The sequence below is a fragment of the Tenrec ecaudatus genome, chromosome 6 (assembly GCF_050624435.1).
Source record: "Tenrec ecaudatus isolate mTenEca1 chromosome 6, mTenEca1.hap1, whole genome shotgun sequence".
In the NCBI taxonomy this organism is placed as follows: Eukaryota; Metazoa; Chordata; class Mammalia; order Afrosoricida; family Tenrecidae; genus Tenrec; species Tenrec ecaudatus.
The window spans coordinates 160,145,327-160,171,159 of record NC_134535.1 but is presented as its reverse complement, the minus strand read 5'-3'; the positions used below and the strand labels follow the sequence as shown (position 1 = coordinate 160,171,159).

At 44.3% G+C, this 25,833-nt stretch overlaps 1 protein-coding gene across 1 annotated transcript in view; it reads right to left on the bottom strand.

Moving 5' to 3' along the window:
- Nucleotides 1-24,958, bottom strand: part of IL15RA (interleukin 15 receptor subunit alpha) — a 62,973-nt gene extending 38,015 nt beyond the window's left edge. The window contains exons 1-2 of the mRNA XM_075553405.1: nucleotides 24,817-24,958; nucleotides 15,929-16,126 (exon numbers count right to left, since the gene is read on the bottom strand). Coding sequence (XP_075409520.1) covers nucleotides 15,929-16,126; nucleotides 24,817-24,958 — 340 coding nt within the window. The remainder of the gene's footprint in view (nucleotides 1-15,928; nucleotides 16,127-24,816) is intronic.
- Between the last annotated feature and the right edge of the window lie 875 nt (nucleotides 24,959-25,833).

The following is a 25,833-nucleotide window of genomic DNA, read 5'->3' as shown; positions in this document are numbered from 1 at the left end:
TTGGCATTTCAATGCACAAGGAATATCAATGTACTGCATTCAACCCAACCAGCCCCATCACGGCAGTTCCTTCTTTAGCAAAATTAACTTTTGCATAAAGGAGACAGTATCTTTCTGTGCTAGTACTCACCTCTCATTTTCACAAGCCTGAACCATAACTTTGGATATTTCAATTTCTATATATTCTCTTGTATCATTGTTCCATAAATATTCAATGTAAGCAAGTATCACCTTAGGCTTAACCTGTCAAGCTCCTTGAAGGTGGTGAATATATTCACCCCTGTATAGGAAAGATATTTTCTTAATTCCACTAGTGTTCTTTGATTACATAAATGGAAATAGATGAACTAATGGAAATTGGAAATGGAAGCTTGGGCTCTGGAGTCTTCAGAACTTTTATACGTATATATAAACACACACACATATTTTCTTTTCAGCAAGTCCGAACAATCACTTATATGAAGTCACCAAAGTAGTGTATAGGGCCACACCCCTTTCTACTTCCTGTTACCTGTGAGACAGAATTCCTGCCCCCTAATTTGTAAAATCCATTTACTGACTCTGATATGAATAAGTAGCACTCCCTAGTCTCAGATCCAGAGTTCTAGTGAATGGTTAGCATGCTCCTTCTGTTCTTTAAAGAGATTCAGAATGCATTCCAATATATTCTCTCACGTATCCTACCATGTAAATGTCGACAACACGCTAAGAGCTAGGGGAATCCAGAGAAGGATGACTAAAGGGATGAGAGGGGTGCAGACAATATCATCATAAATGGTAACCCCCTAATGGCTGCCTATAAAATCTTTATGTAGTTTTTCAGCCGAAACACTATGTCTTATCGCTCTAGCCCTAGAGTGAGTTATAACAGCACAAACATTTATTTTTTTGTCAGCCTTGCTTACATGTGTGTCTAAAACTCTATGCTATTTTTTTAGTGTTTTTCCCCCTCTCATAAGTATGGGGGCTTATTAGGGGAATCAACAGGTTACCACAAGCCAAGAGCAGAACGCATTAAGGTCTTTTTTCCACAGGTTTGCCTCTTCTCAGCCAGCAGCCTAGTCTCTCTCTCTGGTCCTGAGCCTCTCAGTGGCATGGTCCCTTGGCATCTGATCCCCATGTGCCATGAAAACCCACCTGTGCCTCTGCCTTGCAGGCTCATGGTCTCAGCACTGCTCCTCTGCTCTGTCTCATGATCTCTTTGCCTCAGCATCTGGTCTTGATGTCACATGGCCTCCACCACTTCAGGCAGGGATCTTTTGTGAGCCTCCTAAGAATCTCTGATGAGGGCTGTCATTACTACCCCAATATAGTGATACTTTGAATCATGTGATTTCATTAGTACAGAGTACAGCTACTGGCTTTGTGGATGCAAGGGTTTTTAAAGTAGCAAATTTTGGCAAATTTTCTGACACTTGAGCTACAATATTGTGGTAAGTTGCATCTGTGAACCTACATTAATAGCTTTTGAAATTGAATGAAAAGGTGGAAATTCAAGAAGGCTTCTGTCCATTACTAATAACGTTGTAATTTAGTGTAGAAAGATATTTTTAAATTAATAAATCATTGTATTGGGGGCTCTTTCAGCTTTCGTAGCAATCCATACACCAATTGTATCAAACTCATTTGTGCATATGTTGCCATCATCATTTTCAAAACATTTCGTTCAGTGTAGAAAGGTTTCATGAAGCAATTTTGTTGTTAGGACTTACGTAACTAAGAAATACTATCTTATAGCCGTGTAGAAATGGCATCAGATACTATTCTAAGATTAATCTTAATAATAAGCACTTCTACAGATTTTGTACAGTCTGGTATTAGAGCAGGTTCCTGGGGCGGGGGAGGTGACATCCCAAGTTACTGCGCTGGGTGACTCCCACCCTTGAGATGCTATTGTAAGATATGACTGCTGCCCACAAGAAGTGCACAGTGGAGCTGACACATCAAGACTAATCCATCCCTTCCTTATTTTTCTAGCTGAAAGGTCAGCCAAGTGATCGCATTTCCTTCTGGCACTCACTGTGTCCGGCTTCTGTCCTTTAACTCTTTTATGGTTTTTTTTTTAAAAGTAAGCTCATTAGCCAAGCTTGTTGACCCACGTCTTGTATGGTCGATGGATCACATCAAAGCCCATCCTTAAATCGTGGTATTTGGAATCAAGAGCAAATAAGAGAAGAAAATAAAATACATTCTCTATTCTTAAGACTCAAGAAGACACATGCCCACCACCTCCTTTACTGATTGATGCTGCCTCAGTGCATGATTCCACACCCCTTCCCTGGACGGTGATTACAGACACTCCCTGTGCTTCCTGCCTCCCGGCACTCGGAACTACAGTGTGTTCTTCACTCTCTTCAAAGAAACCTTCTCAAGCTGCAGCTTCAATGCTGCCCAGAATTCTTCAGTAGCTCTATGTTGCAGTAGAAGACACTTAAATGACAGCGTCTATGCGTAATGGAGATGCCCGAAGTGGATTCTAGAATCTATAAAGAAGAATGTTACATGCTCACTTAATTACATATGAAGAAGGCTCCAGCTTGCATTGGGTGCATGGACTTCAGTTGGACTGGGCTGGGATACTTTCTTGATCTTAAGTTACTTCTTGACCTGAGGTTCTTTTTATAAATAGATGAGTGTCACTGGCTTTGTTTCTCTGGACAACTCAGCATCATGTCATGCACTTCAAGTTTGTAAAGTCATGAAAATAAGGCCAAACAAGATCAGCTATAAATAATTAAAAATAAAGGAGGAAAAAAATGCGGAAATCCCTCATCGTTGCTGCTACTTCTTCCATAGTTTTATTTCTCTTATGCCTAAAGCAACTCAAATGAGGAAAGTCACATGACCACACCCATATAAGGGAGCTCCAAAAAGTTTGCGAAAAAAATGGAATTAAAAGATAATGGAATTTTATATCTCCATAGGAAAAGAGGGACCAGACTTCAACCCAGGGCTTCAAGATGTGACAGCAATATGCCGGTGTGGAGTAGGGAACCAGGGGAGAGGTCTGAGGGGTCGGCCTCAATCCTAACTACATGGTCACCTGCCCCTCCCCCAAGAAGAATTTATTTCAAAGGACAGAATTTAATCTGAAGTTCCAGGAGAGGGATGTATCTGATCAGAGCACACGGGAGCAGATGAAGGGGGAGGAGGAGAGAGTGGAGCACATCCTGGTGCACCAGGCCTTGAGAATGATGTTCCCAACTAGAGCAGCCAGTCCACAGAGAGGACCACATGGCCTGCCCCACTATGAGACATGATATCCTTCACTGACCCACAGCCCTACAGGGGACAACACCAGAGATGCAGTGTGGGAAGTGCACCTGATCTGTTCCCACCACACGGAGGCAAAACACTAAGGGGGTGCGACAGAACAGCAAGGGAATGGAGCGGCGAGGTCCGCAGGGAATGCTGAAGGTGGACTTTGGGGCCAGGGTGTGGTGCCCCAGCAGACTGGACTGGAAAACACTCATAGAGGCCACAAACAATCCTTGAACTAACTACAAGCTTTTCTTTTTTGTGGGGTTTTTTTTTGGTCACTGGTTTGTTGTTTTGTTGTACATTGTTGCTTGGTCTTGCTCTGTCTTGTTTTTGTGCACGTTATTATCTCCGCAGGTCTTTCTAAATAAGATAGGCTGGATGAACAATCTGGAGGAGAAAACAACGGGACCAACAGTTCTGGGGTGACATGGGAGGGGGGAGGTTGGGGGAAAGGTAGTGGTGTTCACAAACCCAGGGACAAGGGAACAACAAGTGATCCAAATTGGTAGTGAGGAGGGTGTGGGAGGCCGGGTGGGGCATGATCAAGGGTAATGTAACCAAGAGGAATTACTGAAACCCAGGTGCTGACTGAGCATGAAAGTGGGACGGAGGAAAGTCAAAGGGAATAGAGGAAAGAGCTAGGAGGCATAGGGCATTTACAGAGGTCTAGATAAAGGCATATAAATATGCAAATATATTTATATATGAGGATGGGGAAATATATCTATGTGCATATATTTATAAGTTTAGTATTAAGGTAGCAGAAGGACATTGTGCCTCCACTCAAGTACTCCCTCAGAGCAAGAATACTTTTTATTATTAAATTGGCATTCTATGATGCTCACCTTCCCAACACAACCACTGAAGACAAAGTGGGTGAATAAGTAAATGTGGTGAAGAAAGCTGATGGTGCCAGCTGTCAAAAGATATAGCATCTGGGGTCTTAAAGGACTGAAGGTAAACAAGCAGCCATCTAGCTCAGAAGCAACAAAGCCCACATGGAAGAAGCACATCAGCCTTTGTGATCATAAGGTGTCAAAGGGATCAGGTGGCAGGCATCAAAGAACAAAACATCATATCATTGTGTGCTCACTTCCACGATAAGATCACTGAAGACAAATGGGTACATAAGCAAATGTGGCGACGAAAGCTGATGGTGCCTGGCTATCAAAAGATATAGCATCTGGGGTCTTAAAGGCTTGAAGGTAAATAAGTAGCCATCTAGCTCAGAAGCAACAAAGCCCCCATGGAAGAAGCACACCAGCCTGTGCCATCACGAGGTGTTGAAGGGATCAGGTATCAGGCATCATCATCAAAAATAAGTCTTATCATAGTGAGTGGCGGGGGGGCGTGCAGAGTGGAGACCCAAAGTCCATTTGTAGGCCACTGGACATCCCCTTAAAGAAGGGTCTTGGGGAGGAGATGAGCCAGTCAGGGTGCGATGTAGCAATGATGAAAAATACAACTTTCCTCTAATTCCTAAATGCTTCCTCCCCACCTACCCCCACTATCATGATCCCAATTCTACCTTGCAAGTCTGGCTAGACCAGTGGATGTACACTGGTACAGATAGGAACTGGAAACACAGGGAATCCAGTGCGGATGATCCCTTCAGGTCCAGTTGTGTGAGTGGCCATACTGGGAGGGTGGAGGGAGGATGCGTTGGAAAGGGCGAACCGATTACAAGGATCTACATGTGACCTCCTCCCTGGGGGATGGACAACAGAAAAGTGGGTGAATGGAGACATCGGACAGGGCAAGATACGACAAAATAATAATTTATAAATTATCAAGGGTTCATGAGGGAGGCGGCAGTGGGGAGGGAGGGGAGAAAGTGAGGAGCTGATGCCCGGGGCTTAAATGGAGAGCAAATGTTTTGAGAATGAAGAGGGCAATGAATGTACAAATGTGCTTTACACAATTGATATATGTATGGATTGTGAAAGAGTTGTATGAGCCCTAATAAAATGATTAAAAAACAACCAAAAAATAAGTTGAATGACATGAAGCGTATTATTTAAAAGCAACACATCCAAACTGGTGACCAGGTGTGCTTATCCTCAGAGAAATCAGTGTCTTCTCCCCGTTTCTGGTCAGATCATTGGTGGCCCTCCAGATTGCGATGGCCTTTAAGACACCAATGACCTTCTGCTCAAGAGGACAGATTCTTTGAATTAGACCTTGTTAAATAAATGACTGGCAGCAGCTTCTTGTACTTGTTGTTGTTCAGTAAGGTCTCAGTCACGTAGTGAGGCTGTTCACAGAAATACCCCAAGCAGAAGGCTTTGACAAACAGAAATGGATTCTTTCTCAGTTTAGGGATCTAAAAGCCCAAATTCCAGGGGCCAGCTCTAGTTTAAAGCTTTCTCTTACTTTTAAGAAGCATCTTGGCTATACAACTTCCAAGACAGATTTGTTTGTTCTCCTGACAATCCATAATATATTCCTTACTCTTTTTGTAACCCCTTGATTCAAAGGTATCAATGATTCTGTCTTCCTTATTCATTCATATTCTAGTTTGGGCATGCATTCGAAGATATTGATCAATAGCATGGGTTGGGTTTGGCGTGACTTAGTTCTCAAAGTGACATCCTTGCTCTTCAATACTCAAAAAAGTCTTTTGCCACTCAGATGTTTCCTGCCTGCTCTTCCCATGGACCCTGATTGTAGATCCAACTAAAAGGACATTCTTCACAACTTTAATCTTTTCTCTGTTTATCATGATGCTACTTGCTGGTTCAGTTGTATTTTTGAAGGGTACATTCTTAGACCTTCAACCATAATTGCTTCAAGTCCTCGTAGCTTTCAGCAAGGAAGGTGGGGTCAGCTGCATACCGCAGCTGTTAATGAATCTCCCTCTACTCCTGCAGCCTAGTTCTCCTTACAGGTGAACCCTGGTGGTGGGGTGGTTATGCGTTGGTCTATAATCCATGTGGTGGGCAGTTTGAAACTCTCAGCCGCTCCACTGGAGAAAGACCGGGCTCTCTACTCCCATAAACAGTTATAGCTTAGAAAACCTACAGGGGAATACTATGAGTCAGCATTGATTGACGGCAATGAATTAGAGTGAGTTCTTGTGGTTTAGCTGAACGTTAAGCATTTCTTTTGATTCAGTGACTCTGTTTTAATCCATCTTTTCCTAATGCTTTGTCCATAGTTCAATATTTTGTGCATAGAATCATTGTGTTAGTTCCATAATCCGTTGTCAATTTGAGACTTGTGAGTGAAGAGGTGGAGTTTAGCTTAACAATCAGGTCGCAGCTTGATGACCTCATTTGGAGGCGCTAAGGAGATAAATAGCTCACTGGGGGCAGGACACATGCTCACTCCCTGGAGACATTGCAGCTGACAAGACACATGAAGCTAGACTAGAGCTCTGAAGCTGAAGGAGCCACATGCAGACCCCTGCCAGCACCGAGATGCCTCTACCACCACTGGATCCACAAGACTTTCCACCTACTGGCCTGTGATCTTCCTGCATTTGGCATCATTGCATGTGCTACGTGAGTCTGAAGAGGAATTTCTAGATTGGTATCAGACATATGGGCTAATACTGGACTTATGGACTTGGTCTGGACTGAGCCGGGATGTTTTCTCAATATTCAACTGCTCTTGTCTATAAAGCTCTTTCTGACACACATAGGAGTGTCCATGAATTTGTTTCTCTAGTCTCCCCCGACTCGCACAATCATCGTATTGGAATTCTCTGCTTGAATTCTTTCTTCAGTTCTTTCACCTCTAGACATGATGAGCATGTCCCCTCTGGTTTTCTAGTCCAGTTCTTTGCAACTTCATTGAAACACTTGACTTTGTCTTCCCAAACTTCCCTTCTAATCTTTTACTCCATCATTTCTTGCATTCATTTTAGCTACTCTAGGTTCAAGAGTAAATTTGAGTCTCTTCTGACATTCATGTTGAACTTTTCTTTCTTTCCTTCTTAGTAACCCTTTGATTTCTTTACCTATAATGTTCTTGATGTCATTCTACAACTCCCCCGATCTTTGGCCAAATCTGTCTTGAGATGGTCTCTAAATTCAGGCAGGATATTCTCAAGATAAGGAACTCTGATGGTGTAGTGGGGCTATGTTGGGCCGCTAACCTCAAGGTCAGCAGTTCAAAACCTCCAGATGCTCTTCAGGAGAAAGATAGGCTTTTTTATTTCCATAAAGATGTATAGTTCAGGAAACCCACAGGGGCAGTTCTACCCTGTTCTATAGGGTCATTATGAGTCAGAATTGATTTGATGGTAATGAGTTTTTGAGATTCTCTAGGTTGTACTCTGGCTCTCCTGGACTTGTCTGTTCGATTGTTTTGGCTTATTTATTCTTAAGTGCTTAAAATGATGACTGTATAACCCTACTGGAGGGGAGAAAACAGCAGAATTGTAGGTGAGTGGATATATTAGCTAATGTAAGATATGACAATACATATATGTATATAAAAACAACAATAAGGGTTTGGGGGTGGGTGGGGATAAAGAGGAGTGGATATCAAGGAGGTCAAGGAGAATGTTTGGAAACTGATTGTGGTATAATACTGCTTGATGTGATTGAACTACGGAATGCTACGATATATGTAAGAGCTCCCAATAAAATGATTTAGAGAAATAAGAAAAGGAAAACTCTAAATAAATAAATAAGATGTCTTAGTTTATTATATGTTTCTTTAAATTCAGTTTCCTATTTTTCACTGCCATTATATAGGTAATTCTGTAGAGTAAAAAAACAATCTTTTCAATAAATTGTGCTAGGACAATTGGATATGCAAAAGCAAAACAAAGAAATAAGCAACAATACATTGTCATCTAAATCTTGTATCATATAAAAACTTAACTCAAGATATTTCATGGATATAAGTGGAAAACTTAAATCTAGAAACATGATAAGAAAAAAAACGTTTTGACCATGACCAAAATTCTGGCCAAATTTTCTTAGGCATTAACATCAAAAGCATGACTTGTGAAAGAACACATTAATGCTGTAATTCATCAGAAGTATGTTCTTCATAAGACACAGCCAAGTGAATGAAAAGATGCGCCTCAGACTGAGAGAAAATACTTGCAAATCATCTATCAAATGAAAGACTTGTATCAAAATTCAACAGTAAACCAATTCATTTTTAAACAAATGAGCAGATACCTTATAAAGAAGCCATTTGGATAGCAAATAAGCATATGAAAGGATTTGTAAACACCATTAGCTATTAGAGAAATAACAATTAGAAGTGCAAAGAGATACCACCACACACTTATTAGAATTGGTACTATTTCTTTGTAATGAAGGTGTATCATGTAGGCAATATATTCATGAGTCATGTTCTTTTTAAAAAAATAATTTTGCCACTCTCTTGGCTGGTGCCCTTAATCCATTTGCACTCAGTTTGATTATCAATAGGTAAAGAATCACAGCTATCATTTTGTTGTACTCCCTTACCCTCCACCCTGTTAACAGTTTCTTTGCGCTTCTTAATTTTCTGTTTGTATGTAGATTTCCTTATCTTATCACTCATTGTTATTCTTTCTGTGTCTACTGGGTCTTTCTGTTTCTCCTTCTTTGTATTGGTGAGTTGATTTATTGCTTTTCTCTTTGTGCTTACATTAACCTTTACATTAATCCTCTTAAAATTAAAACAGACCGTTAGATCTTAAAATCACTTGACTTCCCACATGGAAGTTCTCTAATACTATCTTTCACTCCCTCTTTCTGTTTTGAACTTGTCCTCTTTAGCAGCTTCCTTCCTCTGGGTCCCTGAGGTCAGTTCTTCACCTTTTACTTGCACAAAGTCTTTACCTGTGTTTCTTTGTCCTAGGTTGTTGTCTGACATCATTAGTTCTCTATCCAAAAGACTCAGTTCAATATTTCTTGTAATGCTGATCTGGGTTTTCCAAATTCCCTTAGCTTGGCTTATCTTGGAATATGCTTTTTGAAAGATAATTTTGCTGGATACATGATTCGGATTGGCAATTCTCTTCCTCCAGGATTTTGCATGTATGGTCTCATTGTCTTCTTGCCTGCATGATTTCTGCCCAGAAATCAGAGCTTAGTCTCATTGGTGCCCCTGGTGTGTATTTCATTTCCCCTCGGACTGCTCTCAGAATTCTTTTTCTTTGGTTTTGATAAAGTTTGCCTAGGACAAGTCTTGGGGACTTTCTTTTGGAGTTTATCCTGTATGGAGTTTTTGGAGCTTCTTGAATGGATGCCTTCCCACCTTACATAAGATTAGGGCCATCTATTGCTATAGCAAATTTTCAATGATTCTATTCTATTCTTGTTTTTATTTTTGTCTCTTTCTGTTCTGGAATCCCAAGCACACATATATTGTTATTAGAGAACAGGAAAAAGTAAGAGACGGACCATACCAAATATTACAGAACCGGAATCTCATACACTGTTAGTGGTAATGTAAAATAGTACAACCACTTTGGAAAAATAAACAGTGACACACATATACACATGCCATATAACCCAATCTCTCCACCCCTACCCATTTTCTGTACCCCAGAGAATGAAAGCACATGACCACCGCTCTATGAAATAGCCCCAAATTGGAAACAACACAAACAACCATCAACAGGTGATCCGTAAACAAACTGTGCTGTAGTCATACATTAAAAGACTCCCAGACACAAGAACGGGTGAACTGTTGATACATGCTACAACATGGATGAATTCTCAGATGGATATTTGAAAGAAGCTGGATTAAAAGAGGAGCTCTCGTGTGTGTCTAGTTGGGTTAGGTGTTGGGCTGCCAAACTCAAGGTGAGTCATTCAAACCATCAGCTACTCATCTCAAGAAAGATAAGGATTCTCAGTTCCATAAAGAATTACAGTCTAGGAAACTCACAAGGGCAGTTCGTTCTGCTTTGCCCAATAGGGTCTCTTCGAGTTAGAATCTATTTGATGGTATCGAGTTGTTGTTGTTTGGAGTTTGGTTGTTGTTGTTTTTATAAATCATTTTATTGGGGGATAGTACAACTCTTATCATAATCTATACATCCATCCATTGTGTCAAGCACATTTGTATATTTGTTGCCATCATGATTCTCAAAGCATTTTCTTTCTGTTGAGCCCTTGGTATCAGCTCCTCATTTCCCTCCACTCTCTTGCACCCTCCCCCTCCCAACCCTCCCCCTTGATAATTTATAAATTATCATTCTTTTTTCATGTTTTTTGTTCTTTGAGATAAGGAAGAGTATACGCCATAATTCCATTTCTAGAAAAGTCAAGTAAATCAACCGAGGCATAAAGCAGATCCCCGTAGTTGCTCGGTTATGAGGAAGGGTGGGAGATAAGAATTTCACATTGAGGAAGCTTTTGGTCACGATGGATATCTTTATGTTTTTGATTATGGAGATGTTGTCGTGCATGATGCATGTAGACGCACATGTATGTCTAAACTTATTTATATGTGCTGTTTTGAGTCTGTCAATTATATATCAATAATCCCAAATCCATTGCTAATGAGTCCATTTTGCCTCATAGTGACCATATAGGCAGAATAGCACGTCTCCAGAGGGTTTCCAAAACTGCACTGTACTATCTGCTGAAGCTGACCGCCACATCGTCTCAGAAGTCGGGCTCGTGGGTTCAAACCACTGACCTGTGTCTTTGAGCTGTGCCACCAAGTTTCTTTATCTCAAAAAAGCTATTACAACACACACACACACACTGCCTACCGTATGGCATCAATACCTTGCAAGGTCAAAGAACAATACTGCGATTTAACGAGCTTTAGAGGTTGTCCTTGAAGTCTTCCTACATGTCATTTAAAACAGACACTGCATATTTACTATGTGTTGACTAAAACTGCCTTCCACATTGACATTGTGCAATAGAGGTCCCAGTCAATTATTCTCTCGGGGTTTATTCATGACACTGGCTAGCCAGCAGGAAGGAACTGAGCCTGTTGCTAAGACCTCATCTTCCCAGATGTGTGTGGGAGGAGGGGGGAAGCCAGGGTGGGAAATCTTTGAACACATCCTCAAAAAAATTAAACTTCAGATCAAGCCATCCAACAGCAACTGTGGATACTTGACTGACTGGCCAAGTGCTGCTTGGCTTTGGGGCTGCTGATCAAAAAGTCAGTAGTTCAAAATCACCCTGCTCCGAGGGAGAACGAAGAGACTTTCTACTGTTGTAAAGACTTTTCCTAGGGGGTCGCTGTGAGTTGGGATCGACTCGATGGAAATGAGTTTGGTTGTTTCTCTTAAAAAACACGCAATCCACTGAAGCTACAGCTCAGGGAGAGGGCCATGTCTGATCAGAGCACACAGGAGCAAATGAAGGGGGAAGAAGTGAGAGTGGAGCACATCCTGGACCACCAAGCTTTGCATAGAGAAGACCAGAAGGCTGCCTCCACTAGGAGGCGCAATGTTCCTCACTGACCCGTAGTGCTATGGGGGGGGGGGGGGGAACACTGGAGACAGAATGTGGGAATCGCGCCTGATCTGACCCCACCACACTGAGGCGAAACACTAAAGGCCTGCAACAGAACAGCAAGGGGAACAGAGCAACGAAATCACCAGGGAATACCAAAAATAGACTTTGGGGCTAGGGCGTGGCACACCATCAGACTCTACTGGAAAACATTCCTAAAAGCCAACAAACAGTCCTTGAACTATTTACAGGCTTTTTTTTTTTTTTTTGTCGTTGGTGTTTTTTTGTTTTTTGCTTTGTTTTGCTGTGTCTTGTTTTTGTGTGTGCATAAGATAGGTGGAATAAACAATCTGGAGGAGAAAACAACATGGGGTAGAGGAAACACTTAAGAACAAGAGGAAAGTTGTATGTTTCATCGGTGCTATACTGCACCCTGACTGGCTCTCCTCCTCCTCACAACCCTTCTGTAAGGGGATGTCCAGTTGCCTACAGATGGGTTTGGGGTCTCCAGTCTGCACTCCCCCTCATTCACAATGATGTGATTTTTTGTTCTTTGATGTGGGGAGGGGGTAGGCGGGGGAGGAAGTGGGTGTTAACAAACCCAGGGACAAGGGAACAACAAGTGATCCAAAATTGATGCCAACAAGGGTGTAGAAGGCCTGATAGGGCAATGTAACTGAGAGGAATCACTGAAACCCAAATGAAGGCTGAACATGATAGTGGGACAAGAGGAAAGTAAAAGGAAATAGAGGAAAGAACTAGGAGGCAAAGGGCATTTATAGAGGTCTAAATACAGTCACGCATATATGTAAATATATTTATATGTGACTATAGGGAAATAGATATATGTGCATATAATTATAGGTATAGCATTAAGGTAGCAGACGGACATTGGGCCTCCACTCAAGTACTCCCTCAATGCAAGAATACTTTGTTGTATTAAACTGGCATTCTATGATGCTCACCTTCTCAACACCACAATCGCTGAAGACAAAATGGGTGCATAAGCAAATGTGGTGAAGAAAGATGATGGTGCCCGGCTATCAAAAGATATAGTGTCTGGGGTCCTAACGGCTTGAAAATAAACAAGCGACCATCTAAGTGAGAAACAACAAAGTCCACATGGAAGAAGCAAACCAGCCTGTGTGATCACAAGGTGTTAATGGGCTCAGGTATCAGGCATCACATTACAAAAAATTGCATCATTGTGAATGAGGGGGAGTGCAGAGTGGAGACCCAAAGCCCATCTGTAGGCAACTTGGACAGTCCCTTACAGAAAGGTTGTGGGGAGGAGATGAGCCAGTCAGGGGACAGTATAGCACTGATGAAACATCCAACTTTCCTCTAGTTCTTAAATGCTCCCCCCCCCCCATCATGATCCCATTTCTACCTTACAAATCTGGTTAGACCAGAGCATGTACATGGGTACAGATAAAAGCTGGAAACACAGGGAATTCAGGACAGATGAACCCTTCAGACCAGTGGTGAGAGTGCCAATACCAGGAGGGTGGAGGGAGAGTGGGGTAAAAAGGGGGAACTGACTACAAGGATCTGTATATAACCCCCTCCCTGGGGGATGGACAACAGAAGAGTGGGTGAAGGAAGGAGACATCAGATAGTGTAAGACATGGCAAAATAATAATAATTCATAAATCATCAAGGCTTCATGAGGGAGGGTCGGTCGGGAGGGAGGGGAAAAATGAGGAGCTGATACTAAAGGCTCAAGTAGAAAACAAATGTTTTGAGAATGATGATGATGGCAACAAATATACATATGTGCTCGACACAGTGGATGGATGGATGGATTGTGATAAGAGTTGTATGAGCCCCCGATTAAATTATTTAAAAGAAAACCCACACAAATCATGGAGTTACTAACCCTTCTTAGGGTAGCCTCCAGTGATCCATGAGTCAAAGGTTATATGTGAATTATGTAAGTATGTGCCTTCATGCATTTTCTGGGGAACAAATTTGTCAGACTTCAAAGAACTCCTCCATAAAAAGCTGAAGAGCCAACATGGATAGCGCAAAATCCGTTTATCTTTTCTCATTCGTCTCTCTCTCGCTCCCCAGACCCAAACCAGAGCAGCCACCAGAGCATCACCAGGGGGACTTAGCAGCATGCAGACCTACTGGATGGCACTCTCAAAGAGGAGGACACCAAAGTAACCACGTAAAACCTTTGTGCAGCATTTCAGCAGAAAATACATATTTAAAACAAAATATCCTTATACTGAGTTCTAATACACAAAAGTGTAAGCCCTCTTCATATGTACCAATATACATACAAAGCTAAAACTCTCTGCTAGTTTACATATGCTGTATATTCTCTATGCTTTTTAAAGCCCGTCCTTGGAAACGGACATCATGCTTGGTAAAGTGGAGGGCAATGAAAGAGAGGAAGGCCCTCCATCAGATGGCCTGACACCTTGGCTTACTCCTAGGAACCATTGTGAGGCTGGTGCAGGGCCCGGGGCTGCATCTGTTGTTTATGTGGTCGCTATGACGCAGAACCGGTTTGAAGGTATCTAACAACAACACTACCAACACCAACACACTCTGATCAAAGCTGTCATTCTTACCCCTTTACAATGACCGAATTGACTCGATGGTAGTGAGGAATTTTTGTTTGTTTGTTTGTTAGTTTCACACCTACTCAGTTTGCAACTACATTTATCACATATTGGTTATCGAATTGGTTCCGACCCATAGCCCACCCAATGCCCATCAGCCCGGTCCTGCGCCATTCGCACATTTATTCCGAAGCTCGATCCCACTGTCGCAGCCCACTGTCCATCCATCACCGGAGCGCCTCTTTTTTCACTACCCCTCTCCTCTACCGAGCCTGACGCCCTTCTAAGAAGTCCCATATTCGTCTAGGATGTAAAAGGATGATAGACGTGATGAAGGATTCTGTGTTGTATGGGAGGGGAGGCGGGAACTGCTGTCTAGAGACGCCACCGGGCGACATTCAGAGGACTTATCCTGCTGAGATGACACCTACGCGATTCCTCACAAATAAACCAACCAATCGACGGCTTCCATTTTTGCCCTGTTTTCCCCTGGGAGCTCTCAGGATGTTCCCTTCCTGTCCCCTTCTAGATCAAGAATGTGGCCTGGTTTCCTACCTAGTCCCCCAAGTTGTCCCCCAAGTTGCTTGTTGCTGGAAGACCCTGTGGGTCTCCGCGCTCGCTGCTCACCCCCCTGAGGGTCGTCTGCTAAGAGTGGATTCCGGGGATCCGGCTGTGCCGGCCGCTCCTCGTCCCACGTGGGAGCCGCGCTCAACCTTTCTAGAAACAGCTTCCAACAGCCCTGGCAGCGGGTCAGAGATGCTTTTCACACGGCCACGGGAACGCGCAGGACTTGGGGTGAGAGGTCCGGCGCCCGCTCCTTCCCCAGACCCGGGGAGCGCAGGCCAGGTGCGGGCTGCCGGAGACGCGGCTCCCTCCTCCTGTCCCGGGGCCGGGGTGGGGTGCGGGAGCTGGGGGGTGGGGACGGCGGAGCGGGCTCCTCCGGCGCCGGCGGCCGCAGCTCCCAAGGCGCTGGGGACAGCTGGGCCACGCGCTCCCTCCGGGTGCCAGGCGCGCACGGCGGGAGAGCGAGCCTTCGGTCCCCCCCTCCCTGCACGCCGCCCCCTCGGCGCAGGGTAGGGGCTCCGCAGCCCCGGGAGCCCAGGACCGGGGGACATCGGGTGCCCGGAGCAGCCCCCCAGCCCGGCCCCCAGTCCCCGCCCAGGCGCGCCCGGTCCTACCCTGCGTGGCCCGCGGCGGGAGCAGCAGCAGCAGTAGAGGCAGCAGCAGCGGCGCCCGGAGGGCGGGGAGCCCGCAGCCCCGCAGCCCCCGCCGGGCCATAGACCGTCGCGCCGGGCAGTGCCCCCGACCGCAGACCGCACGCCCGGCGACCGCTGCCGGGGCCGGGGGCTCGGGACCCGCCGGGCGCCCGCCGCACTCGCGGGCCCTGGAGGCGCGGCGCACGCCCACCGCGTGCAGATGCTGCAGGACCCAAGGGCGCTGTGGACGCAGGTCCCAGACACGGGCTGTCCCGGGAGCAACATTCGCTTTCACTTTTGCTTTGGCCCCCGGAGGGCCGAGGAGAGGTGAGAACGGTGACAAATTCGTGACTCACCATCCCCACCTCTACCCTTTCAAATTCCCCAGCTGCCGCCCGCCCCCCGCCCCTGGTCCAGGTAGGGCCCCGACTGGTGCAGCGCGGACTAGGGCCGGGACACCTGGCGAGCTGGCCCCTGCGGAAGCCCGAATTTCCTCCCCCTCCCTCTCCTGTCCCTTCCTTACCCCCAAGGCCATTTAGTCTAGTGACCCCCGTGCAAAGAAAGTGACTGAAGCCACTGCAGGCACACACTACCCACGGAGTCCACGGCTTCCTGCCGGTGTTCCGCTCGCCAGGGTCCAAGTTCAACTTCCCAAGATAGTCCCAACTCCCGCCCGCGGGTTCCACAGCCCTTCGCTCCGCAGCCCGGGCTGGGAAGGCACCTTCCGGGGTGGGGCGTCTGTGGAGACCGTGGGCGTGCGGCCGGGGGGGGGGGGCTGGCAGGGGTCCGTGACCTTGCGACTGGGTCTCCAGTCCGGGTGCGCCAGGCCCGCAGCTGGATCGCAGCCCAGGTCTCCGAGCTGCCCTCTGCCCCTCGCCACCTGGAGCTGTCAGTACTACCAGTTTGTCATATTCCACAAGCACCTTTCTTTCTTACTGAAGGAATTTTCGCATATCTGAAGGAAACCCCAAACCGAACCGAACTCATTGCCAGTGAGTCCAGTTTTGCTTTGTTTTTGCGAAGGAGAGTGGGGTGGGGCGGGAAACAAGAAGAATTAAGTTATTCTTCTGTGTGCCATATCTTATTCCTTACGCCCTCTTCCTCGTCTCCCAGCGTCTCTGGGGTCGTTAAAGTTGGCGTCACAGTGTGGACTACACCGTGCTGAATCCCTACCCGCATCTATCAAGTTGACTTTGCCCCATGGCAAGTCTAGGTAGGGTTTTCAAGGCTATAAATCTTGACCTGAGCAGACAGCCTCATCTTTCTCCCACAAAGTGGGTAGTGGACTTAAACCACTGACATTGTAGTCAGCAGTTCAACACTTACTCTACTGTGCCGCTCCTGCGAGAATCCTTAGCAATGTTTATTACCAATTTCAAACATGGGAGCAAAAGTTAAATGGAGATGGACTTGGGTGTTTATTGACAAACTAGATCACCCCAAACAAACAAAAAATTAATCATAAGGGATAAGTGTAGTTGTAAATTGCTCAAATTTATTATCTTAGGCTATACGAATACTAACAGTAACAGTGTGTAAAATCTCTCCATTGAGTTTCACCATTATTAAATGCATAGTAACTAAGTGAAACAAATTTCTCTTTCTTCCCTGTGCCCTTTAATGATAACTCCTTGTTTAAAGAGTTGTTGATGTAGGTTCACAAGTACTCCTGATCACAACACGGTAGTTTAAAAAAGCCATGCATGTTTATATTATGTGCAAAGGAAACCAGGTGATTCAGTGTCCTTGTAATTGATAATGACAGCTGTGATTAAAGACCGTTACCCCTGACATCGAGGTGATTCTGACCCCTAGTGGACCACAGGCTGTATAAATCTTTTCAGGAGCAAAGTCTCCTCTTTTTTCAAAGGGGCAAGGAGCTGCTGGGGCCATTGAACTTGGTGGTTAGCAACCCAAAGCTTACCAGATGTTGCACACAGTGGCACATTAGAAGGTTCAAACAGCAAATTGGCATGGTTGCTATATTGGTACATGTAAGTTGAGCTTATAAAATAGTTTTTGCTATTATAACTAAAAAGTACAGGGATATTTTAATAAAAATAATAAAGTTGCGATGAAACACTGCACAGATTTTCACAATTTCAGTGTCACTCCCTATAATAGAGCCTTCTGGTGTGGTTTGCACCTAAGGATGTCACTGCATCCTCCACTCTTGCTGGAGGATTTCCCTCTTTCCTTTCTTTGGTGAGTGAAGTAGATGTTACTGAGAATGGATCTGCAGGGAAGGGGTGGGGAACATACTGCCCTTGGGTCATATGAGGCCTTCAAAACCATCAATACCAGCCAACATCACATGCCTCACCAAAGAGGAGCCTTTCCAGCCATCCAGCTAGAGATGAGTTCATTCAGTGTTTGACCAGTATGGCTCTTGAGTAATGTTATAAATATACAAATGGCCTTTGGAAGAAAACAGGTCCCCCAGCCCTGTTCTAGGTCTCTAGTCTCAGAGAACTGAGACTGTGGTGGGAGAGTTCCGAATAAGGAGTTAGACTAGATCTGAGAGTGAAGTGGAGAGTATTGGCCAAATAGCTCAACTATTGCCTAAACAGCTTGGAGGTTACAACCCACCCAGAGGCCAGGCAATCTGTTTCTGAAAGGTCACACTCATGAAAATCCTGTGTAACACACTTTACCATGACACACATGTGCTCTCCATGTGTTGGAATCGAGTCTACAGCCACTAACAACAAGAAGTGAAGTTAGGCAAGACTAGATGGTACTCAGCTTCTTTCTTCTTAAAGGCTCACACCGATCACGAGGTGCCAAAGGGATCAGTTATTAGTCATCAAAGAACATAACATCATATCATTGTGTGCTCACCTTTATGATATGATCGCTGAAGACAAATGGGTGCATAAGCAAATGTGGTGAAGAAAGCTGATGGTGCCCGGCTATCAAAAGGTATAGCGTCTGGGGTCTTAAAGGCTTGAAGGTAAACAAGCGGTCATCTAGGTGAGAAGCAACAAAGCCCACATGGAAGAAGCACACCAGCCTGTGCAATCACAAGGTGTTGAAGGGAACAGGTATCAGGCTTCATCAGAACAAAAAAATCTTACCATACTGAATGAGGGGGGCAGTGCAGAGTGGAGACCCAAAGTCCATTTGTCGGCCACTGGAGATCCCCTTGCAGAGGTGGTCTAGGGGAGGAGATGAGCCAGTCAAGGTGTGATGTAGCAACGAAGAAAAATACAACTTTCCTCTAGTTCCTAAATGCTTTCTCCCTCCTCCCGCCCACTATCATGATCCAAATTCTGCCTTACAAGTCTGGCTAGACCAGAGGATCTACACTGGTACAGATAGGAACTGGAAACAGGCAATCCAGGGTGAATGATCCCTTCAGGACCAGTGGTATGAGTGGCGATACTGGGAGGGTAGAGGGAGAGTGGGTTGGAAAGGGGGAACTGATTACAAGGATCTACATATGACCTCCTCCCTTGGGGATGGACAACAGAAAAGTGGGTGAAGGGAGACGTTGGATAGGGCAAGATATGACAAAATAATAATTTATAAATTGTCAAGGGCTCATGAGGGAGGGGTTAGCGGGGAGGGAGGGGAAATTGAGGACCTGATGCCAGGGCCTTAAGTGGAGAGCAAATGTTTTGAGAATGACGAGGGCAATGAGTATACAGATATGCTTTACACAATTGATGTATGTATGGATCATGATAAGAGTTGTATGAGCCCCTAATAAAACGATTTTTAAAAAAGGCTCACACCTTTAGTATTAGGTTTTTGTGAGATAGTACATGCAAATGTTCTTTGACACTAGTTCAGGGATTTATAAACATAAATTATTAATATAACTTCCCACAAAAGGGAAAAGGTGGAAGAAAAATTTAATTGGCATGATAAATGTAAAATTACATTCAAAAGGAATTCAGAGGGTTGGAAATCACACATGGTCCCAATCTCTAAGTATAATCAATGTCGCTTTTTTTTGTTCCAGCTTTCCAAAGGCTTTTCATATGGAAATGGTCAACTACCCAAAGGAAAAAGAATGGGATCATGACTCTCCAGCTATCTACCATACAGTTTGTATAATTATAATGGGCCTAGAGCTTACATGTTGGGCTGCTAGCCTCACGTTCCTCAGTTTGAAACCATCAGCTGCTCTTCGGGAGAAGGATGAGGCTTTCTACTTCCGTAAAGAGTTAATGTCTGGTGGGTGATTGGGGAGAAGTAACATCATATTGGGAAGGGATGCTAAACAATGATTGTAGGGAACCTAGAGGGACAAGGGACCAGATTTTATGTTCCTGGGTAGACACTATGAAGACATTTTTTAAAATTTAATAAATCTTTTTATTGGAGCTCACACAATTCTTATCACAATCCATACATACATCAATTGAGTAAAGCACCCTTATACATTCACTGCCCTCGTCATTCTCAAAATTTGCCTTCCACTTGGGTTCCTGGAATCAGCTCGTTTTCCTTTTTTCACCTTCCCCTCCCTCCCTGCTCCCCCCTTCCCCCTGAACCCTTAGTAGTTTATAAATAATTATTTTATCTTATCTTACACTGCCCGGCTTCTCCCCTCACCCACCTCCCCATTGCCCATCTCCCAGAGAGGTGGTTACACATAGATCTCCAAGATCGGTTCTCCCTTTCTATACCCCCTTCCCTCCCGGTGTTGCCACTCCCACCGAAAGACATTTCTGCCTAATCCTCAGTGAACCAAGTCATGGACAAAGCACCATGATGACCCTGGATACTGACTTTGCAGGCAACATAGCCTAACCCAGGGGCTAGTCTAGGTCTTAACATAGAGGCCTGGCTGAATGAACTGAATCCTGCCTTGAAGCTGCCTGCAACCTTGGCCTGTAGACTGGGGTACTTGTGTGGGAGAGAAAGCAGAGAGTGACCGCCTGGACCTATGGAAGTGAGGGTCATTGGACCTTGGGGGGAACCTCAGACTTGGTGAGTATTCAATGGAAAGGGGCCCAGAATCACCATATATTTTGTACTTTGATGCCTCCCTCGCAGTGACATGACAGGTTTTGATCTGTTGGGCAGGGATCTGAACTTGGGAAAATTGATCCACAGAAGTTTCCTCCTGACACCAATCCCTGTAGATTTGGTAGACAGAACTCAGTCAAATGGAAGACCAAACTGTAGAGCAGTGGTTCTAAACCTGTGGGCCGAGACCCCTTTGGGAGGGTGAAATGACCCTTTCACAGGTGTCACCTAAGACCATTGGAAAACACATCTTTTTGATGGTCTTAGGAACCGAGACACCGATCCTCTATCTCCTGGCTGGTCCACCCACATGCAAATATGCCCACATACGAACACCCGGCGTGAAGACTGTTACCCATGCTACACCATGCTTCAAGACAAAATTTTATTGATTTGTCATTAGAACTAAATATTTCACAATATACAATTACACACAGTTTTTGTGATGAATCACTATGCTTTCATGCTGTTCCATTTGTAACAATGAAAATACATCCTGCATAGCAGATATTTCCATGATGATTCATCACAGTAGCAAAATGGCTGTGATGAAGTAGCAATGAAAATAATTTTATGGTTGGGGGGGTCACCACCAACATGAGGCACTATGTTAAGGGTCACGGTGCGAGGCAGGTGGAGAACCACTGTGTGGAGCATCAACTCATGGCTTGCAGCTCATGGTAGAACTATACTTGCATTGCCTCCTCATACTGACCATGTCTGGAATTCTGTGTCACTGGAAAAATTGATGCTATCAGTGCAATAGCTTCATATCCCAGGGGGATGATCGACAATGGCTTGCTTTTCTGTTTCTATGGGTTTTTGTTTTCCTACCTTTAGTTTTCTTTGTTTGTTTGCTGGTTGGTTTGTTGCTGGTGTTGGGGTAGTTGGTCTTAGGGGGTTTTGATTTTGTCGTAAGAGAACTGTGAAAGTAAATTGAGTTGTGTATATCTCAGGGACAAGGAGATGGAGTCTGGGATATGACTCCATCCCCACTTAACTCTAGCCCAATCCAAGATTGGTTCATTCCAATAACATTCCCCTGCTCAATACGCACCCTCATGAAATGATCACTGAAGGGAAACGTGTTACAGCAAAGTGTGGTGAAGAAAGCAGATCATGATGGCTATCAATCAGAATAGTGTCTGGGGTCTTAAAGGCTTGTGTTCAAACAAGTAGCCATCTAAGGAAGGAGTCAACTAAGTCCACATGGAAGAAGCCTATGTGATTCAAAGACGGTAATAACAACGTTCAAATATGACAAAGGAAAAGTATCCAAGCTTAAAGTGTGAACACCCAATTTGTAGAAGGCAGTGGAGAACAGTGGGAACCCCAAACCCATCTTCAGAGCATCCAGCCTGATTAAGCTGATGGCAGATCCCTTCTTGACACAGGCTTGCTACCAGCTACAGATCATAGTAATCTTGATCATACTGCATCGAACTTGCTACTAGATCAGGTGACCTCCCTCTTCACCCAACCTGAAATTGTTCTAGGTGAAAATATTTCTTGATTGTTCCATGACAAAACATTTCTTCCCTGGACTTTTAAATACTAACGATGGTCTTTTCTTTTTTTTTTACTCATTATTTGCATATTTATCCTTATTATTATTTTATCTTTACCACTTTATTTGGCTTGTGTTTTTTGTTTCAGTTTGTGAAGCACAGGAGTAGCTGCATAGAGATAAGAACTGATGGGAGGGGTTATAGGGGAGGTAGGGGTGAGAGTGGGGGTGCAAGACTGGGAGGGTGAAGGGGTTGAAAGCAAGCAATGTATTCGGAAAGGGGCAGGAAGCACTAGAACTGACTTTGATTCCACAACTCATTTTAAAAGTGATTTAACCACGGGGCGGGGTGGGGGGAGGGAAGAAAAAGAAATTCTAAAAATTGATTGGGGTAATGATAGTACAAGTCTTCTTGATACTATTGAGCTGTTAAATTGTATGGTCTGTGGATTATGTGCCAATAAAACTAAAATTGAAAAAAAAAGGTTCATTCTATCACCAACCAACTAGTCAAACAGCAATACAAAAAAAAGTAGCCATGCATTTTACTCTACTGGGTTTTAGATAGGGATCCTGGTAGCACTGTCATAAGGTGCTCAGCCGCTAACCCACAGGTCTGCGGTTCAAAACTGCAGTGTAGCAATGATGAAATACACAACTTCCCTCTAGTTCTTCACTGCTTCCCCAGCACTCCTCCCTCCCCCCACTACCATGACCCCAATTCTACCTTACAAATCTGGCTAGACCAGAGCATGTACATGGGTGCAGATAAGAGATGGAAACGCAGGGAATCCAGGAGAGATGAACCCCTCAGGGCCAATAATGAGAGTAGAGATATCAGGAGGAGAAGAGGAAGGTGCGGTAGAAAGGGGGAACAGATCACAAGGATCTACATATAGCCCCCTCCCTGGGAGATGGACAACAGAAAAGTGGGTGAAGGGAGACGTTGGACAGTGTAAGACATGGCAAAGTAATAATAATTTATAAATTATCAAGGGTTCGTGACGGAGGGGGAAAATGAAGAGCTGATCCCAAGAGCTCCAGTAGAAAGCAAATGTTTTGAGAATGATGATGGTAACAAATGTACAAATGTGTTTGACACAATGGATGGATGATGGATTGTGATAAGAGTTGTATGAGCCCCCAATAAAATTACTTTTTTAAAAAAGAAGAAACAAGGAAAGTTGGACAATAAATAAGAAACACTAAAGAAGAATTGTTGCCTTTGAATTACGGTGTTGGTGAAAAACAATGTAAGTACCAGAAGAACAAACAAATCTGTTTTGGAAGAAGACAAACAACAGTAACAATGATAATAATTTGGTGGCCTCTGGCCCAACTTCCTGGTAGGGAACCTCTTGTTGTTGCCAGATGCCATTGAGTTGGTTCTGACTCATAATGACGCTGTGCACAACACAATGAAACAATACTCCATCTTGAGCCATCCTAACAGTCCTTGCTACGTTTGAGCCCGTTGTTACAATCACTGTGTCAATCCGTCTTGTGAAAGACTTCCTCCTCTTTGCTGCCCTTGTGCTTGACCAAGCATGATGTCCTTCCTCAAGGACTGGTCCCTCCTAATAACATGTCCCAAGTACGTAGGATGAAGCTTTGCTCTTACTTCTAAGGAGTATTCCTATATTTCTTCCAGCACAGTTTTCCATTCTTCTGGTAGTCCATGATATATTTAAGATTTTTTACAAACATAATTTAATCCTCCTAAGTCTCCTATATCCATTGTTCAGCTTTTACTTACATATGAGGCAATTGAGAAAAACCATCATTTGGGTCAGCTAATCTCTTAACCATTGGAGTATTCTGAGTGATTTGTGGGTCTTTATTATTCAAAGTGGACCCCTAAATGGTTTATGCTAACAAAATGATTCCTGGTGAGTTCTCACCATACAAGAAAGACCAGTCACACATTTGTGCTTTGGGGTTTTGATATGATATGATATGATATCAGCCTGAAGCCCGTGGAAGGGAAGGCTGGAGATTGAGTTCAGTCAGGTAGGAAATGAGTCAATGAACCATGCTTATATAATGAAACTTCAATTAAGAACTCTGAACAAGGAAGCTCAGGTGAGCTTCTCTGATGGATACTATGCTGCCTATTTTTCACACATGCATGTGCCACAAGTGTGACATGTCCTGCCCTCAGAGGGAGAGGATCACACGTCTCACAGACCTCTCTCTCCCTATGCCCCTCTCTTTAGCTGGTTTCACTTTGTGTCCATTGTCATCAGAGATAAGAGCACTTTCAGTAAGGGGACAGGGGGCAACCTACCAGGAGCTTTATGGGAAAAGACAGGGCTGTCTTCTGTAACGATTTCTCATCTTAGAAAGTTGCCATTCTCCTCTGTCCCATAGGGTTGCTATAAAGCATCACTGCCTTGATGGCAACAGCTTTTACAAGGATAGAGATACAATGAGTGTACAACTACATTTAGATTTGTGAGCATCCTCAACCCTTTCCTTGCAGGTTTCAGCCCCTGCCACCTCCTGGTCTCCGATGTTTCTGACCTACATTACTACTGCCTCCTCCTGTGCCATCAAGCTTTCTCAGCTACCATTTGAACTCCTGTAATATCAGACTCTAGCACATATATAGTGGTGATGGAATGATGAATTATATATTTTTTAAGAGTTAAATTCTCAGGAACTCACAGGGGCAGTTCTCCCTGTTCTATGGGGTTGCTTTGAGTCGTATCAACTCCCCGGCAGTGACGTTTTTAGGTTTGTTTGTTTTTCAAGCCAACACAAGGATAAATGCCCTATGCCCTTCCACACACACTTAAGGATATGTGTTCTTAGTGAATACAACACAATTTTCCAAAGTGTGAGCTTCTGGTTTTATTTTGCATGCTTAATTTTTCCCCCTGCTTTAACTTTCACTTTCAGCTTAATTTACTCCCCAGCCATACGTTCTGACTCCTTCCGTTTCTTCGGGGAAATCTTTTTCTTCTGTGCAAGCTCCTCTTCTGGCTTAGGAACCACCTGCTCCTCTTCGGTCAGGCTCATTTCAGTGTGGCAGGGGGAGATCATGTATGGATCGGATATGACCATGAGCTCTGTAAAGTCTGGCGACACATCTTGGGGGCTTTGTTCCCCTGGAGATGCTCAGGAACCAGAGAACCCACATTTAAACCCTTAAGTCCCGTGGTCCTCTCTGTATTTTTAAGCATGTGCAGCAAAGACGCAGCACTCTTTTGGGGTCCAAGTTCACTGTTGGATCTGGGCACACCTGGGGACTATACCGTTGTAATGTCGGAAGGGCACACACTGCTTCTGCTAAGTGGCTTTCCGGATGTGCAGACCCTTGATGGCCTGGGCATTTTCACGGGTGTTCTTGAAATGGACCCCAAAATCGGACCCTCTTGATTTGCATGAATTTGTGGGGTTTTCTGGCTCAGGAGAGTAGCAGCCATTTTGGCAGATCGCCTCAGGCTGCTACGGGAAGAGGTATTTTGCATCCTTCATTTTTTAAGTCTATGTCTTTCCTCTTGAGTTTAATGATCCATGAGAATCAGGTGGTCCCTTTAAGATCTTCCTGAGAAATCTCCTGAGCAAGATAATCAAGTTCATCACTTAACATGTCCTACCTTCCACTCAATATTTGAACATAATTCAGTCAAGTTCTTTGTCCCTTATAAAAGGCAAGACCCTTCCTTTTAATCACATTTTCTTAACCAGAGATGACACAGTGTATTACTTGTTGGGCCGCTAACCATAAGTTCAGCAGTGTGAAACCTCCAAACTCCTCTTCTGGACAAGATGAGACTCTCTGCTCTCATACAGATCTGCAGCCTCGGAAAGCAACAGGGGCAATTGTACTCTGTCCGTATGTCACCGTGAGTCAGAAGTGACTTCATGGCGGTAAGTTTTGTTTGGTCTGAGAAGCATATCCAATGGATACATTTCTAGCAACATTCTGTAACCGA